Here is an 18,388-nt window from a genome sequence, read left to right on the forward strand (position 1 = left end):
TATACTAGACGAGAAAGGGGCAAAAAACAAGAAAAATATCGCGTGAGATATGAGAAAGAACGTTAAATGCGAAAAGAAAATTTTTTTGATGACGTCACGGGCATGCGCGGTCCGCCGGGGGGACCCTATATAAGGCCGCGCGCGGACGTGGAGCGTCAGTCGGCTTGGTTCACAGCGACATTAATGTTGGGTGGGCTCACATACGTATACAAATATATGTATTCGAGCACCGGGTATAACCCCTTCGACTAGCTGCGTAGATTTAAGTTCAAGCTCGAGGGAGCATTCACTTATGAAATCATGAGAATAATTTATACCTAAGTTACTCGAGACAATGTATTATCCTCATAAGAAATAAAAAGGTGTCTTTTACAACGGCTTATCTTAATTAGACCTTGCCTTACTTCCTCCTTCCCACCCCAAATGATAGCATGTCTTGTTTTCCTTCCAGAAGTCCTTTGAATGGTTTCTCGTATTCAGTTGTAGGGACATTGTCATCAAGGTAACGTTGACATATTTCGAATCTATTTCCCTCTACTCGGCTACTTTTTTTTTTTTGAGTTAAATGGACTCAATGAGATCAACGACGTATACCCAACAACCAAGATGGCGACTTAGCAAATTTACTATCGACCCAAGAGAATTTTACAGCGAACACATATTCTTGAATGTACACGTATCCTTATTTCCAATCGAGCGGACTAACCGGTCGTCAATGGATCGTAAAACCTTCTTATAAAGTATATTTGATTTTCACGCTCGTGCTAATCACCTCGATCGATCCTTCTCTATACGTATAACAGTCTTACGGACAGGATCAATACATAAGGGATCAACGGGATCGATAAAGTCCTAAAATTCCCCCACGTGCCAAGGAAACTGTCACCCGAGTTCGCGGTTACAATTATCGTCCTTGCGGAAGAAACCGAGTTTCACATGGACGATTAATCTTTGTCGATTAATTAATTACACCGAATCTTCTGCTCTTATTCCATATCCTCCCATAACTACGCAAATTTCTACAGCGACATAAACCATAAACTCTTGCACCCGGGGACCGTTAAAAATCACGGAGTAAGGAAGAGTTCGCAGTCTTAACGGAGAGATAAAAAGTGCATTTACGCGTATTAGGTACTCAAGTAGTGGATTCTCCGCAGAAAAAAAAGAGAGAGACGACGAGACGAGTCTCTTGAGATCTAAACCAACCTTCGGAAAGTATTATAAAATAATATGGGCATCCAATTCCGAGAGGGTCACCTCTTCGTCTCACGACTAGCGCGTATATTGTACACTTTTGTTTTTAAATTATAGGTAAAAGTACCTAATCTCAGGGATCCGAGTCTTAAGATAACGCATCTCTAAACAATTACGAGGAGCCATTGTCCCCGACCCCCTGGGGTCGACGCCTATCCCGGAATGAAAAGATTTCGTCCGAATGAAGAAGTGAAATCGGGGAATCCCTTAACGAAGATAACAACGTTGATCCCTCCATCGAGGTCAATTCGAGTTTGCCCCTTCGTGTTTCTCGTCCGTTAATCTCTCCCTCGACGAGACGATTTGGTTGATGTCCGCCTCGATCACGAAGACGGACTCGGGCAGCACCTCCTCCACCCTGGGATCGGAGTAGAAGAACCTGGCGAAGGGCCGGTAGATCTGCAGCTCCATCGAGGAGGTCGTCTTCGAGAGAGTCCCACGATTAGGGGAGGTACAACTCGAAGGAATGGACGCCTTCATCGGGGAATCGGCATCAGCTTCCATCGGCTGGGATTCGCTGTTATCACTCGACATCCGATCCGCGTCGTTTCCGACGCTCGGGGACGAACCCGGAGTCCTGGCCAAGGAGTCGAGCCGATATGAAGATCTCGCGGCCGTCGGTATTTTCTTGTCCTCGGCTCTCTGCATAATTATCTTCTGATTTTTTTGAGCTAAGGATGTCGCGTCCCCTGTTTGGTGCACGTTGTGATGGGACACCATGGAAGTTCGCTCCGGAACCATGTTGCCCGGGTTCGCCTTGGTCTCGGCACTTGGGAACAGCATCTTATGCATGAAGCTCTTCAGGGCTGCCCTGAAGTCCTTCAGGTGGTACGCGTAGAGCAACGGGTTGCCCACCGAGTTCAGGTGCGAGAGTATTATGCAGAAATTCAGGAACACATCGTTCACCTCGCAGTCCGGACAGAAGGCCATCACGCAGTTTATCGTGTAGAGCGGGAACCAGCAGATGATGAAGAAGATGACGATCCTGGAGAGATTCTGCGTAGCCTTGACCTCGCGCTTCTGAGCTGCACCCAGGAGTCGCAACATCGTCCCCGTCGCCTGGCCATCGGTACGTCGACCCGGATTCATCGTCACGATTTGCTGCAACTGATCAACGAGTTGTTAACACTTTTCCACGTGTCGAATTAAAAAAAAAAAAGAACGGAAATCGACTATAGCAAGCATTAAAAATGGTGGTATTATACAATAGTTAATGTAAGTCGTACTAGAAAATATTGATTATCGTTATTATACCATTTAAGAGTAATTAAAAATTCAATACATGCCAATCATTTCAATTCTCAAGAAATCCCTTTGAGACTTACCGACTAGCTTCCAGTTAAATAAGAATTAATCTTTACTCAGTGATTTATTTCTTTCTTTTTCTTTTTTTCCAAAAAAGATATCGATAACTCTTGGACCCGTTGGAAAAAGTTTCGGCCGCGGCTGCCCTGCGAATCGATCGATCAGAGGAATATCGGCGGGGAGGTCCCCCTAACCCCCGGACTCGCCTCTTCTCGAGCAACTCGACTTATCGGTTATCCAACTTGTTCCCGACTCTAGACTCGGTAATGGCACTTAGGAGCCAACAAGTTCTTCGATACTCTAAAAGCTATCGGCAAAGTGGCTGCGCCACTCTTCGGCAATAATTAATTTGAAATAATAGACTCCTTCTCGATAATCAATTTCATATAATAATCGACTCTCCCTCGATAATTAATTAAAAATAATAATGGAAATCACTGTTTTCGATCACAGGGTTTCAGCTTCCGTCTCCGAATGCGAGAGGACTTTCCTACAACCCATGGCGTGTCCTTTTTTCCGACGCCCAGGGCGAACCTTCTCTCGGTAAGGACATCAAACACGCCGCACGTATCTCGTCGAAGCGGAAATCGCATTTGCAAAATCAGTATGTATGCCGCGACTGACCTGCTTCACGACCACCCTGTAAATGTGCGCATAAAAGGCGGCGATCAGCAGCGCGGGAAAGATTATGGTCGCAAAGTAGAGGAAGACCAGGTAATCGTAATCCATCACCTCGGTGAAGATGCACTTCTCGTCGGACTTTTTTCCAGCATTCCATCCGAGCAACGGCAGAAATCCAACCAGAGTGCCGGCGACCCAGCAAGCACAGATAATCCCTAAAATCAGAAACTTCATTAACTTCATCCCGAGCATCCCAAACAACAAATTAAAATTCTACAAAATGTCATGCCGGAAGAATTTACATTACAGGGTGCACCTTGCGCTCGCGTGTATATACAGTAAAAAGTGAACCGCCTTAAAAAAACGACGAATAAAAAGTCTACAAAATTCCCGCGTCTTGCCGGAAGGATTTACATTCTAGGATGCACCTTGCGCTCGCCTGTATACACAGTAAAAAGTGAATCGGCTTAAAAAAAAAACGATAAATAAAAATTCTACAAAATTCTCACGTCATACCGGAAGCATTTACATTCTAGGATGCACCTTGCGCTCGCCTGTATACACAGTAAAAAGTGAATCGGCTTAAAAAAAAACGATAAATAAAAATTTTACAAAATTCCCGCGTCTTGCCGGAAGAATTTACATTCCAGGGTGCACTTTGCATTCGCGTCTTCGTACAGTGAAAAGTGAGCCGGCTTAAGAAATGGCTTTCGTTAAGGAACTTTCCGACGCTGACAAAGGGTTCACATAAGCATTGTGTGTCGGCCAGGAGTACGGCGATTTTTTACCCGCCTCCCGGAAATTTTCCCTCGGGACCGGCCGCAGTGCGGAATTCTAGAATTTCCCGAGCATAAATGCCGAGCACTTTCTCCACGTAGCTGAGTACACAGTCCGCTATCGATTGGCCACATCAGGGTTGGTTTTTTCAGCGCAGCCGAGATCTCACTAATGCGTACCTAATTGCGACGGATCCGCACAAAATTACCGCGTGTCGATGGGCCAGGATATTTAATGCAAAAACTAACACCTGTAAACGATAAACGAGTTCGTTAAGTGCACATAATCGCGGCCAAAATACTTAATAAGGTCGGCCCATACTCCCTTAATTCTTCCTGGAAGTCGACAGGGGTGATAATGTACATACTCGAGGATGACAACATATAAGGGAGGAATATCGCGATGTGGCACTAGTGAAACCTTCCAATTAAGGAATTCGGATGGGCGTAGAATTCCCAGAAGGGAATCCCCTCCCCTGGGAAATCGCGTTTATATGAAAATCGCCAAGAGGGGACTTCATCGAGTAAGCTCCTCGACATACAACAACGCGTACGTACATTACGGTTAAGTAGGCCAAACGACGGACAGGAAAGACTTAGTATTCGTGCAGAAATCTGCCATAAACCCGGCGGCGTGTGGTACAAATGGCGGCGCCGCATGCGACGCGATCACGCTTTTTTCCCCTTTTCTTTTTCGTTAAATTATTCGGACCTTAGCCGACATGTCGAATCGTTAAGAACTATTCCTGGCTCATCGAATTCGTCGCGTCTAATTTCCTAACGCATCGCAAGACTTAGAATATCGAGTAATGTAAATTAATTCTGACAAATATAGTGGAATTTTAGTGGTAAGAGGCGGCCGCCATTTTGGTTCTCACCGATGGCGGTTTTGGTGCGCACGGTGCGAGAATATCCCATGGGGTAGAGAATGGCCCAATAGCGATCAACGGATACCGCCACGAGGCAGAAGATGCTGATTGTGCACAAGACGACCAACACCGAGACGGTGAAAAGACAGGCATGAAGGTTGGTGGGCAAGCCGATGCTCGCCAAGATGGCGAACGGGATGGCGAAGAGGCCTACGAGTAGGTCGGCAGCTGCCAGGGATATGATGTAGTAATTAGTCCTCCTCCTTAATTTCCGCTCCTTGCTGAATACAAGGATGACGAGGCCGTTGCCGAAAACAGCACAAATAGCCACCAGGATCTCGCAAACGGCGTACGGCAGGTTCAACTCGGATCCAATATGGCCGCCGTACGCGGAGCCGTTTACACTGGAGGTTACCGCATAGTCGAAATAGTCGGGGGATCCCGTGGCGTTTGTAAATTCCATTACTATACACCGGACGATCCCGAAAGTCCATCATTCAGCGGTCGCCTCGCCGACGGCGGGATCCATGGTCGGTTAATTAACTAAGTCGGGGTAAAGCCGCTTCCAAGATGGCCGCCCCGCGCGAGCCAGCGAATTTCCGGAGACGAATCTCTCATATTCGCCGGTGAGTCCCTGTTTCTGCCTAGGGAGTCCCGCCAGGCGACGCCACCTCTGCGCAGGCCACCAAATACCCCGCGCGTCCTTCCGGTCGCGCCACTTCCGGTTCCCCCCCTCAGGAGAACCTTCCTTCCTGGGGTCGTCAAATGCGTAGCTGTATTTCCGTTTTCTGGAGTTCCTGTTCCTCCAGCGCATCTTTCGGTAGGAGAGGGCCGCTTTCCGCGTCACGATTGGCCGCCAACTCGCCGACGCGGGCTCGAACGAGCTCAGACGCGCCAAATTTCAAAACTCGCGCGCATCCCTCGCGGATCCAAGATGGCCGTCGGGGCGCCCGGTGGCTTCTGGGAGATCGCGCTTCCCCGAAACGTCTCCGTGGCCCCGGAAGGTAATCGAGAGATCTTTTCTTCTCTTTCACTCGGTTCCATCCAATAGGTTCTCGAGAATCTAATTAATCTCGTCGAGAGGTCATCGAGTGGCCGTTAATATCTCGATTTTACAGGGCGGCGTAAAAGCTTCCTGCCTCTCGCGAGGATGTAGGCGGTTTTCCTGCCCCCCGGCGAGATCCTTCGATTTCCCCAGGCCAGACGAAACGCGTTATGCTTTAGTAGGCCTCCCTGGGTGCGTCACAATCTCTCCCGGAATCACGGTGAGTGCAGAGGGTTCGTTCTCGAGGGATGAAGGAACTATTCATGGACCAGACTCGAGGGTGAAGCTGTTCCCTTCTTGAGCTTCCCAGACACTTGCGGAACATTTCTGAAATACATTCACACGGTTAACGTATTTCAATGTCCTGGATATCGATACGAGCTTTACCAAACAAATACGATACGAGCTTTACCAAGCAAATACGATACGAGCTTTACCAAACGATATTTTACAAGGGGTTAATTAAGAATACTTAATACTATCTAATAATATCTAATAATTCTATATCTTGGGACACTTCCAGCGGCTTCCACTTGCTTATGGCTCTATTCGATACCATTGATAATCGTTTTGGTTTTTCTTCCAGATTTTTCTTTGAATACGGAAACGAGACTCAGGAGGGTCGTGAACCATCCTGAGAGTCTTTTACGGGGCGTTTAACACATCGCTCGCCGAGGGGATCGATACCATTAAGGTAACGAACATAATTCACGGGCGAGCTGGCGTTCTCATAATTCGCTGTTTCCCCGGCGCTTCTTCCTGCCCTCGACTTTTACCGATCACCGACTCGGCTAAATTTACTCGCCTCGCGAATAGACGTACCACTTGGAATTTATAGGTACCGCTCCCGCGCATTGAAATCAAGAGTCGGGGACCAATGAGATCAGGAATATTCGAGGCCCTCCTCGAGGTGGACTAACGACACCGGGACACGCGAGTTCCCCTCGCAGATTTCTAACAAGATCCGAATCAGAGGAAACCTCGACACGCTAAAAACTCAAAAAACTCCTAAACATTTCCCGGTTGACCGGAAAATTTCAGGAAAGTACAAACTTGAAGTTTCCCCAAGGTCCCCATGGTGCTAATCTCTGACCCTGTTTTTAGAAGCCGGTTGCATGCGAAGTGGAAACTATGAAACGAAGGCTATCCGGCACCGGAAAAAGTGTCGAACGATCTCCAGGTAATGGTTGGACATCGGAAAGGAACCATCCTCAAGAGTAGCGATAAAAGACCTTCCGGGATATGGCTAATATAAGCTTAGAGATAAACAATCATGATAACTGGCCAATGAAGTCGTAGGAAATTTAATATGGCGTAATAAACGCATTTATCCTTAAAGAGAAAAATTTCCGGTCCTCTGTATCGCCAGATTATAATAGAATAGATTATAAACAAAATATATAAATTGGGTATTTTTTAGGCGAAACGAAAATGACTCTAAGAAAGAGTACTATCATGGGGATCTTCGAGGAGTTGACGAGGTGATCTCCCGGGACCACTTGGGCATCATCGTTACCCTCTTTTTAGGGAGGCCTGGATTTTTCCGCCCGAGCTGGGGAGCGACAAATCGCAATTACTATTCAAGTCCCAGAAGCCATTGAAACGAGCGAAGGGCTCGTTCGAGAGAGCCGGATGGCGGCCATGGACCTAGGGAAACGACGGGGTCCTCTGAAAGAGCTCGTTTCTCCCGAGGGCATCCATAAAGCTCCTTGAAAGGTAACCCGAATGTAGCTTCGCTTCAGCCTCGTTCCCAGTAATCACAGATTTTCCCATGCAAGGTGGTCGAAGTTGGGAAGCCCCCGGAAGTGCTCCTCTCTTCACGGAGACCCAAGGATAGAGACGCGTATTCCCTCAAGGATTCCAACGTAGAAAGGATACCTAAACCGCAGAAAACGGACTGTATTTATGGAAAGTTCATCCGTATCAGACTACGGCCGCAATCGTTTCCGGAACGATAGCCGCTCAGGGAGATCCGTTTCTCGAGCAGCACTCGCTCGGCTCCCACTGTAGGAAAATTCCGATATCGAAAAAGCCCGCGCGGTATAACAAGTGGTCTCTTCTCTCTCGCGATTCTATTTCCTCCTTCACGCTAGCCAGTGATTTAGAGGCGAAACGAGCGCTCGAGCAACAGGTTCCACCTGATATATGTATCCACGAGGAAGCTGCGTCTGCCCTGGATAATTAATCCTGCTACCCAGAAATCGGACCATCTCGTCCCATATCATCTACACATCCACAAGAGTAAGGAATCCCCGAGACAATCACCTCCCTGGGGAATTTACATCCCTCCTAAAAATCGCAAAGCATCGCTCTCCCGAAACAACAACCGGACTTCGTTATCTCTATTTAACGCAGAATCGATTCCTCCTCGCGCGAGATTTACCGAATTTCCTAATCGATAGCCTTGAGTCGAACCACGTGCACCTTCTCCGCTCCTCTTCGCATCTCTTCTTTCCTCTTAACAACTCTTCCACCTCAAGGAGTGCTTCTTCAATCCTCACAGTTTCCTTCACTGACACTGCGACCGTGGCCTTTTAATTAAACAGGAAGTACTTAAAAAATTAAATAACAAGCGTGTAAATCAAAACCGTTTTAATTTTGTTTTTTAGGTGCGGTTCTTGAATTTTTTGCGGAATTAGCCACTCTTCAGGGTCTCCAGCGAAGAGGCCACCCTGCCCATCCTACTCGCGCACCCCGTGTCGCGTGACTGAGCGACTCCGTCGATCCCGCCACGAGGACGGAGGTGTTCGACGAAGGTTACTCCGATTTGCTCCGATTGGCGACAGTAGCAACAGTCGCGACCAGTCGCGGAGCAGAACCCTCGCCGCCGCATTCGCGCGTGCGCGCTCGACCTGGACGGACGTGCGGTCTGCGTCCACCCCTATCCAAGAGCACCCTGAGGAGAAAAGCGATTCTATTCCTCGAGATTAGTGAAAGCAAAAGCCCAGAAAGACCTTGGAAACCGAGACAGAGAAATGAAACTCAGGAATGAAACCTTCATGGAAATACCCTGGATGAACAAGGGTGACATAAGGAGAAATGCGAAAAGGAATCGATATCGATGTCCACGCGATATGTTTCCGTAAATACGTTCTTTACGCGCACTGTGTACTCATAAATCATGTCGTACGGTGCACGTATGTTTACGTTCACGTATCGGGGGTGGACATCTCGCGATCCTGTACACCTCTCATAAACGTTCTGCTCGATGTTCGATGACATCGAATTTGTAATGGAAAAAATTACAGCTTAGAATATCTATGAGTACATGCAACAGTTTATTTACAGTATTAGGACGTTTTCACTCGAATTAAGTGTTTAATTTTGTTTAACTTATCTTGGATGCTGAATCGGATATTACAGAAGCAATGCATTTTTACTGGAGATCATTGTTGCGTTAAAATAACCAATGGGTATGTAAATTTCATAAAATTGAGCGTTTTTATCAGTGTATATTTCTTTTGGAAGGTTCAGCTAGAGTTTTCGAGTTTTTGCCTGGTCTGTGTTATTAGTAACAGCAGGATGTATTTTAGCGATAAGAGCGAAACAGGTCCACGGTTACGAAATACGATTTTACGGAAGGTTATCGGTCCAGTCTCGCCCTTGGCCACTTTCTCGGTGGCCTCGGAAGCTTCTATGAAATTCGGAAGCTCCTCGTGGAGCCACGGCTTCGATTGCTCGAACTCGACCTGCAGGTGTGAGCGATTCAAAGGTCCCTCGGAACCATCAGGTGAATAAACATGTAAATTGTCCCACGGCCGATGCTCGCTCGGATATCGCGGAAATTGGATAAACCGAAGTTAGCATTTTTTTCTTATACTCGCATACTCCGTTCCCATTTGTTGGTCCTGACCACACGACCTGGCTCGTACCTCGCCCAACACAGGAACAAATAATTCTTTACGTTGGCGTTAACCTTTGCTCGAATAAATTACTGCTTCTAACGTGTCCACGAGTTCGAAATAATTTAATTCGATATGATAATTCCCTGCACGATGCCGCGTATCCTCCGCAGCTGAGAATTTCCTGGTGAAAGCGAACGCCGATTCTAATTTATTATAATTTATGTAGATTCATTGTAATATATTTTATTGCCGATTAATCGTTTAAATTTCCCTCAGGCATTTGATGTAACCGAGCACGGAGCAGCATTATGTTACGTCTTGCGGGTTGCGATATGGATTTCGATATCGATTTCTTGCGCCTCCGAGGTTTAATTTTGACGACTAGATCGGAAATGAAGCGTGATTTTTCGAGTCCATGCCGAGCAAAATTCCAAGATTATCGCCTGTTACAAAATGCGAAATTTAAATCGAATTTCTCAGCCCATGGCGTAGTAAGCCGGCCGGGTTGTTATCAGGATATCTTGACAACGCGTCGCAAAAATCCGTCACGGAATGACCGCGCCGCGATCGCCATGGAATTATAAATAAGTCCAAGATATAAATATTTTCCAGACCCGTGACGTAGCCGAAATCTAGGCTCCCTCGTTCGCCTATTTTTATTAAATGGGAAAGAAATCCCTCGAAATAAACGTCTCCGCGAGGTCCAAATCGGCCTGTTGTGACGTTCGCGATGTCATCCGTGGACCAGGCTGGGAAAGTTTCCGCAAAGCTTCCCCCGGGTCGTAAAAAACCGCGTCACGTGGTAAGAAACCTTCGGATCTTTTCCCGAGTCTTTCTAATATCTCTTCCCGATAATTTTTCCCGGCTGGCGCACGTGTCATCGATCAAACCGATGACGCGCAATAAAGTCTGCGGCGCGTCAAAATTCCGCGTGAATCCGAGAGAAACGACGCGGAAATATCGGGAGCGACCGGAACTTTTTGGCGATAAGTTCGTCCTTAAGTGGGCAAATCCACGATAAATCATTATATGATCGGTCCGCCGCCTTCGGAGCAAAGGTTCTCAGCCAAACTGAAATTCCTCCCTTAACCCTAGAACAACCAAAACGGATCAAAATGACTTGTTTCAAATGACTCATCCTATAAAAAAAAATCCACCGGTCGTTCTAGCGTTAAGACGAAGTTAAACGCTTCAAAGACTCTCGGTGTAAAACACTCCTTGATAAAACTACTTATCAAAATCTATCGCATATCCCGCACTGCCTGCAACGCACCTCTCGGGTCTAGCGATTTTGAAAAATCGAAAACGGCGTTTTTTTTTTGATACATCAAATTGGGACGAAAAAGTACGAACCACTGCCTTAAAGGGACACTTTCGCGAGCGTGAAAGAAAGCCCTTAATCGTGTCGTTACCAGAGCGGCCAGATAAATCCTGCTCCTCGGCTGGCTTATGACGGTCGATCGATCGAGCTCGATTATTATATCCTTCCCCTCCAGCCCCCTCGGATAATCGAATACGAGGGTTTTATGGCAAATAGGAATCTATCGGATAAACATTTACCTAACTCGTATGGGCATCGATTTCGCGTTTTTTTTTTATCCGAGAGGGGGAGAGACGACGTCGACTTCCTCGAGCGAACGAGCCGCCTAACGAGGGCTGAACGGAGTTCGGACGCGATAATTCCGAGCAATTCGAGGTCTCTAACTGGACCATAACGGGCCTCTTGATACCGCATAAAGGCTCTAATTGCGATCCGAGCACAAATGTCCGGCTCGCAAATCGTCGGACGTTGCGAGGTTCCCCCGGCCCTTTCAGTCGGCGTCTTTTTCCGAGGCTTTAAATGCCGCACCCACGCTCCCCCGAGTTTCGCTCGAGACGAGGGATGTCGCCTAATCGACGGTATAAATGTGTCCTCGGGACGAATTCATATCGACGTGGCCTTCCGGACCACGTTACGTTTTTCTACGACGTCGAGTATTGAACCCACGTTCCCAAAAAATGACTTAATCGCCGCGTCCTTGACATAAATCCGCGCCTGATAAGGCATAAACGTGACTCGCCCTCCATAGAACACATCGCTTGCATTTAGGAACTCTAAGGGTCGATTGCACCAACCGTGATTAGCGTGAATTCTCTTAACCATGGTTAGTTAATTTTTAATTGGTGCAATTTGTCTTACAGCGATTAGAAAAATAATTAAGCCGATCGAGGATTAAAATCCATTGCTCGGTGGCCACCTGAAGTCGTGAAAAATTCCTTGATTAAGAGTTCTATCTCAAATTGAATATTCCTTTATTAAGAATCCCTGCTCATAGATTTTGTCTGGAATTAAATATTCGTTGATTAAGTTAATGTTATCTGGAATATCGGTGCCACCGACCATGGATTCCATCCACTCCATGTGAACGGCTTAGGAAAGGAAAAGTCACAGAAAAGCTACGCTCGCGCAGTAATTAATTATAAATCGAGGAACATCGCCTGTTCAACTGGTTCAATTTCCTGACCTAGCCCCAGTCGGGTCGGTGGCGGAAAGTTTACGAATCAGCGAAGTTTCGGAGAAACAAATGGCTCGCGTAAAATTTCCTCGACCGACCGAGGGGTGCAGGAATAATTGACTTAATCCGTGACAAGCATCGATCTCGAGTAAATCGCCTTATCTCAACCTCCCTGGGTTATTCCGTTAACGTGGAGAAAAAGTCAGACGAGAGCCGGACATAGGTCACGCCATAAATTCCGGCGACTGGGGACTCACACCTAGGGAACGACATTTATTAACGTCATACGATCTGGCGACTCGAGAGGTGAGACCCAATTAAAATGTTCCTCGACGTGTGCCGGTCGCACGTCCTGGAAGAAGCTCACCTTCGGTCCAGAAAACGGCATTTTCCTGCACCACGTTAATTTCATAAATCCGAAATATACAATTAAAACATCTAAATTTCGAATTATACATTTGACATCTAAATTTCGACTTATAAACTTAGAATATCCAGACGTCGAATAATACATTTAAAATATCCTAATTTCGAAATAGCTCCTTTCCTCGGTTCTAAACCTTCGGGTCAAGAGAGAGCGATAAAACACGCGATGCTTCTCGCGTCCCAGCATCCGTTAACAATGGCACCGATAACGAACCGCGATGATTAAGTCCTGATCGCTCTGCACGTCGAGCAGTAATAATGGCTCGGCCTATCGATCGAACGGCGGTGTCGCAAAATGTCCGCAGGTATTTTCAGAATCGACGATACCCTACAATTAGTTCGACCCGCGATATCGCCCTGATGAGGTGCCAACGCGGATAAGGAATCAGAAGTAACGAGAGTTCGGTGAACCAGCTGGCACGCATCGATGCATCCGCGGCCAGTTAAGCTCCTATTCACTCTGAGTGAAAAAAAGGAAAAAAAAAGCCGGCGATAGGTTCGCTCATCTTGCTCGATAATCGCTTAAACATACAGGGCGGAAGCGATGTTGAAAGTAACCGCGACACGGGCTGACTTCTAATAATCCACCTAATCGGCCCGCTTAAGGTTGAAAGTAAAGTTTCACCTTCGGGACCCGTCAATGAATATGGAGGGATGACCCGTTTACGCCTACGCCGGTTAAGAAATTCCCGCTCTACGCAAGACTAATTTTAAAACGCTCGTAACTAGCCTAATTACAGGGTATTGGTGCCGCGTTTTTGTTATTAGTTTTCGCTCCTCGCTTGTTTTCACCAGAAAACATTCTTGAGATTTTCTTCACCTGTGCTCAGGTTTGTTGCAAGCATTGCAAGACATCGGGATTATTTGGGTCTAACAATTGAAATCGCAGCTTCGAGTACGGCAGACCTGAAGGCAGTCGAAAATTATACGTGGCGGAGATAGCCTCGAATATTCCGGAAAGGCGTGAAAAGAGTATATCTTAAAAATATCTTGGTCGGGTTCGTTAATTTTTCCTCGGAGGGCGAAAATTCCGAGCATGGTCAGTCCTACGGCCAAGATGGTGGGCCTCCGCGCACAATATGAGCACATTTTGCACAATGCTCTCCTCGTCACGGAAACAGCGGTGGATCTGAAAGAACGATCCCAGACCGGGAAGAAATACGTCTCAGGCTTGAGAAATCTGGCGGTGAGGGCGACTCGCACAATTTCCGCCATGCAAAACTCGGCGAAGAACTTCGTCCTCCTCGGGCAAAGGCTGACCGCTTCGGCGCTGCACCAGATCGACTCGCTTCCTCTTCCCGATCAGAACCTGAAGAACCTGAAACAGGGATGAGCATTTACACCGGCAGTCTATTTCTGACTTATAAATGATAAATAATTTATGTATTTTAAATGTATTTTCAAATTTTCCCTAATAGGACTTTGAGAAGCTCCTGGCCATCTTGGAGAAAGAGTTGCTGGACAGCGATGAATTGGAGAACGCTGATACGGTGTTGAACCATGACCTGGACAACGTCTCTTCAGTTGGGGTTTCGGAGAGGCTGAGGCACTTGGAAACCAAGCAGAAATTCAGCGAGCAGATTTCTTTGCCACCCACGAGCAGTGCTCGCAGCTTCCGGTCGGACGTGGACGAGAAGTACCCTGAAAATTGGTCAAGGGAGTCTTTGATAGATTTGAATAATGTTGTCAACCTGCCTCCTGTGCCGGAGGATGCCTTCATCAGTTTCTCCAAGCCAGTCAGGACTTCCAGTCTGTCTTCGCTTAAAAGTATCAGAAAGGTACCAGACCATTGTAGGGCTATCTGCAATTCAACAAAAATATAAGAAATAAAATATATCTGATAATAAATTTAATTCCTGCGATACCTGTTCGACAGGTAAAGCTGTACCTCCAGCGAGCAGCTAACTCAGAGGATGAGGAAAGTGAGTACGATGAGCATGAACTGTCAATGTCTGTAAGTCCTCTTCGCTAGTGATCGTATCAAGTTTTCTATAAACTTGGGTAAATTAATTAATTAGGGTATTATTTTATAGGATGATCCAGCAAGTAGTTCGGAAGGGGGTGAATCGCGCTCTGTAGGTGTATCCATTAAAAAGGGCGCTGTGCTGTGTAACATTAAGGAAGAAGCTCCGCAGGAACCATAATTGTTAAGTTGACTGTTGATCGTGCACTGTGTTGATGTTACCGTATGTTTGGATTTTTATACAGCCATGTGCAATACATTTATTTTCGAGTCTGTAAAAGATATACAAATGTTACCGTTCTAATTATGTGTAATTACATTCAAGTGTTCTAAATTACTCTTTCGAGGTATAAATTATATATATCGGTATAAATTATATATATAGGTGACTTAATTTAGAAAGGCCGATGCATTTGGCCTCATCGAGGCTATGTCAGATCGCATCCAAGGTTCGAACACAGCACGTATGAGTATAAGTACAACCCACAGAAAGAAAAGGAGAACTGGAAACGTCAGTGCTCCGTATCTGTGCACAGAGAAATAAGATTAATATGAAATATATTGAAATGAATAAACATACACACTTACCCGAAAATCCAGGAAAAGAACATTCCGATGGTCATAAATAGGAGAAAGCCATACCGAGAGAGTGGTCGTAAACTAATTCGAGGAGGTAACTTCTCTTCGCAACCACTGGAAAATTCACAACCTACTCTCTTCGGCAGCTTTATGACAGTTGTGGGTGGCACCAAAATTTGCCTAACGACTCTGCCAAAGAAATCATTTCTGCTATATGCTGCTATTAACTCACGTTCATACTGGAAGTAATATCGATCTTGTATCAGTCGACACCAAGTATCGTGCAGTGCACCTTCGGTGAGGTTATGATCACCTATAGCGAATTCCGTTTACCTTCCTATTGTAATGACTGCATAACCGATAGAAATTTCTGACTAGAAAAGAGTTCTCATTTGTTCGCACTGGCTGCAGTTCAGGATCTCCCATGTATTCAATGTAACGACAAGTTTGTCTTCCGTCCTGAATTGGAACGTATACACCTGGCCTACTTGTATCCATGCTTGTTTCAGCCTGCGAATGCTGACAAAATGATGTGGAAAGAATACTATCATGATATTCTTGGTCAGCGACGATAGCAATTTGTGGAATGTCATCAAGTTCTATCTAAAAAAACATACAATGTCTTCAAGCTTCATGGACATAATTTGCTTTTTTCTATTCTTTTTTAACAGTAATACTTGGAATATGTCAATAAGTTGTTGCTGCGCGTTAGCAAGGTATATGGGTACTCGTCGTCTCTCATCGAGACTTATGTCATCGGATGACTGGTCTTCACCGTTGAAAAATTCCCATAAGAAAGTTACTAAACGTCTGTTAGTTCTTCTTTTCTCCAGAGCCTCCACTAAACTGGTTGCTGTCAAATGTGCCTGCTTAATCGTACTCAGAAACCAAACGACCTGAATGGAATTGCAAATATAAATGTAATTGAATTGTAGAGTAGTCGAGCGAAGACAATTATTACCTGAGATACTGTGGTCGTTGAAAACATTGGAACATACTGATATGACGGTCCTTCCAACTCCTGAATCTTCTGTCGCACCAACACATTCCACTGACTAGTTTGCATTCTGCCTCGACTTATTCCAATGTCATCAATGCAACTTTCCACTTCGATCAACATCTTTGCTAGATAAGGCTGAGAAAACACCTGTGAAGAAAAAGTGTAATAATATCAGTAGTCAAATATTTGGAATAAAAAGAAGATATCCAAAATACCTTTGTGACTCTGAACAACATCAGGGCATTTTTTGGTGCAACAAGATCTGTTCTCATGAAGCGTGGTAATAATTGTTGAAATATTGCAGTATATGCTAATAAGTTGTTTGCAACAAATGGAATCCATCGAGCAACGTCGTGTATTTTTCCTTTTTCCTCTTCTTCGGGTTTGCTAAAAAATATATTTTCAATTTCTTTAACTGTTTTAACATCACTATTTCCTTATCTGCTGTAGCAAATGAAACAAACCCTTCTCTAGTATAAGATAGTCCTGGAACATATCGCCATGGTTGAATAAAGCTTAACCATGCCTCAAGAATTAATCTGAATGAACTGTCCAGTGGCCAATGATGAATCGCTTTTCGAAGAAACGTATAAATTTTACCTTGTACAGATGGCAATATAACCCTGAATGAATAAAAATAATTATTTTTTGGAACAATAAAAATTAATACTATTGGTATCACAACAGAACTCTTTAACATAATTGATATTTACCTTTTCAACTCATCCATTGCACTTTTATCTCCAGTCGCACTATTTGCAAATTCATGTAATGTCTTTATGAATGCCCTGACAAGACGAATATGTTCTCCAGAGTGGATACTGTGCTACAGTTATTGCAAAAAATTATATTACGGAATTTAAAAATATACTGAATCATTATTTCGCTAGATATAGGTATGAACACTAACTCTGCATGTAACAGGTGCTGATAGTTGTGTGCTAAAACGAGAGATACGTTGATTCTCGTCTGTATACTCAAACCAAAAATCTAAAAACACCTGAACCACTGTTTCACTTCGCCACACTTGCGGTAGACACTGCTGTTGCTGTACACCCGTTGTCGGACTTGTAGATCCTTGCGATAATATCGATGTTCTCAAGAGTCGTGGTGTGTGGAGCCTGTTGCAATCTCTACAAGGATGTAAAACAACTTTTACTTAGTACTAGTTAAATAATTATTGAATTTTATAAACTATTAATTACCTTTTAGTCTCAGGAGATTGCATAAGTTTTCGTGGTATTTTTTTAATGTATGGTCCGATAATAGGAAGAACAGTCGAGTTGTCTTTTGGCAAAAAGTGGTAGAGGTAACAATGTGCTAATTGTACATACACAGTTTCCCAATTCACCCAAACATTATCTTGTTGCAGTACTTGTAACCAAGGATTCGTCAAATGATATGCAAAGTGAAATATGTAATACTCGAATGGATCTGAATATTATAAGGTTCATCAAGTTTGAAACTGTACAAAAGTCCAAAAAGCATTACTGCAAAGGATACTCATTGATAAAGCGGTATTAAATCTTGTATTCTGATCATCCTTGATCTTGTCCAAGTAAAATGGAGGTATTAGACCATCTTCCAACATTAAACGAATTGTCGTCTAGAACAAGTAATCATAAAAGTAATGGATTCAACGGTGCTCAACATATTTATAAAAAAATTTAGATTCTATAAAAGTGCATAGCTAAAAAGATTTACCGGCAGATACGAGACTAAAAAATTATATTTCAAGTAACAATCCGGCAACAGTTTGTAGCACAACGAAAACATGGGACCTTGTGGACTGAGAAAGTTGCAGAGTACTTCATACTCGTGTGGATTTTTTTTCATTGTAATCAAGTGTAAGCACCATCCACAATTATCTGTTATGCCGAATATTGAATCTACCAAAACTGGAAATACATGTTGGAGCTCGGTAGTGCTCGATTCATCAATTAAAATAGCTATTTCTCTGCAACGTTGTACCAACGGCATATTCAGGTATGTCTGCATACGAGCCTGAAAAATTATAAATATTATAATAAAAGAACGTTAGGTATATTGTAACCTAAAAATTATTTTTTAAAATGTACACAATCCTCACCGTAATTACATCAGTGGATGCAGCCATATTTATAAATCTGGATCACAATTATTTAATCGAATAGAACTTTACAAATGACTTTATCAACATTAAATACATGGATCATATCAAATGCGAAGTA

At 44.6% G+C, this 18,388-nt stretch overlaps 3 protein-coding genes across 4 annotated transcripts; 1 reads left to right on the plus strand and 2 right to left on the minus strand.

Moving 5' to 3' along the window:
* Nucleotides 1-379: 379 nt before the first annotated feature.
* On the minus strand, nt 380-5,877 carry LOC105695462 (adenosine receptor A2b). Of its 2 annotated transcripts, none has more exons than XM_012417006.2 (3): nt 4,835-5,877; nt 3,292-3,395; nt 380-2,361 (listed from the first exon to the last, which is right to left on the minus strand). In XM_012417006.2, exons 1-3 carry the CDS (start codon nt 5,286-5,288, stop codon nt 1,498-1,500), a joined length of 1,422 nt encoding a protein of 473 aa, XP_012272429.1. In that variant the 5' UTR covers nt 5,289-5,877; the 3' UTR covers nt 380-1,497. The 2 variants fall into 2 exon arrangements, with proteins under 2 accessions (XP_012272429.1, XP_012272428.1); XM_012417005.2 differs by having other exon boundaries at nt 3,184-3,395.
* Nucleotides 5,878-13,672: 7,795 nt separating this feature from the next.
* On the plus strand, nt 13,673-14,780 carry LOC105695426. The gene is given in 4 exon segments (XM_023434640.1): nt 13,673-13,984; nt 14,055-14,414; nt 14,513-14,590; nt 14,670-14,780. Coding segments are annotated over 4 exon segments (861 nt in total).
* Nucleotides 14,781-14,836: 56 nt separating this feature from the next.
* Nucleotides 14,837-18,381, minus strand: LOC105695707 (sphingomyelin phosphodiesterase 4). Its single transcript, XM_012417520.1, has 13 exons — nt 18,268-18,381; nt 17,883-18,182; nt 17,682-17,784; nt 17,384-17,612; nt 17,089-17,311; nt 16,892-17,004; nt 16,643-16,801; nt 16,394-16,565; nt 16,140-16,325; nt 15,856-16,074; nt 15,512-15,781; nt 15,188-15,417; nt 14,837-15,125 (listed from the first exon to the last, which is right to left on the minus strand). The coding sequence occupies exons 1-13, from the start codon at nt 18,292-18,294 to the stop codon at nt 14,990-14,992; spliced, it is 2,367 nt and encodes a 788-aa protein (XP_012272943.1). The 5' UTR covers nt 18,295-18,381; the 3' UTR covers nt 14,837-14,989.
* Nucleotides 18,382-18,388: the final 7 nt, after the last annotated feature.

The sequence above is a fragment of the Orussus abietinus genome, unplaced genomic scaffold, assembly GCF_000612105.2.
Source record: "Orussus abietinus isolate OABI.00-Male unplaced genomic scaffold, Oabi_2.0 scaffold4, whole genome shotgun sequence".
In the NCBI taxonomy this organism is placed as follows: domain Eukaryota; kingdom Metazoa; phylum Arthropoda; class Insecta; order Hymenoptera; family Orussidae; genus Orussus; species Orussus abietinus.

Coding starts and splice junctions, on each gene's coding strand:
- LOC105695462 (XM_012417005.2), bottom strand. CDS start 5,288: ATGGAATTTACAAACGCCACGGGATCCCCCGACTATTTCGACTATGCG. Junction 3,396..4,834: donor GCGCACCAAAACCGCCATCG/GTGAGAACCAAA, acceptor TTCTGATTTTAG/GGATTATCTGTGCTTGCTGG. Junction 2,362..3,183: donor ACAGGGTGGTCGTGAAGCAG/GTCAGTCGCGGC, acceptor CTCGTTGATCAG/TTGCAGCAAATCGTGACGAT.
- LOC105695707 (XM_012417520.1), bottom strand. CDS start 18,294: ATGGCTGCATCCACTGATGTAATTACG. Junction 17,785..17,882: donor TTTTAGTCTCGTATCTGCCG/GTAAATCTTTTT, acceptor TACTTGTTCTAG/ACGACAATTCGTTTAATGTT. Junction 16,326..16,393: donor TGTTGTTCAGAGTCACAAAG/GTATTTTGGATA, acceptor TTTTCTTCACAG/GTGTTTTCTCAGCCTTATCT.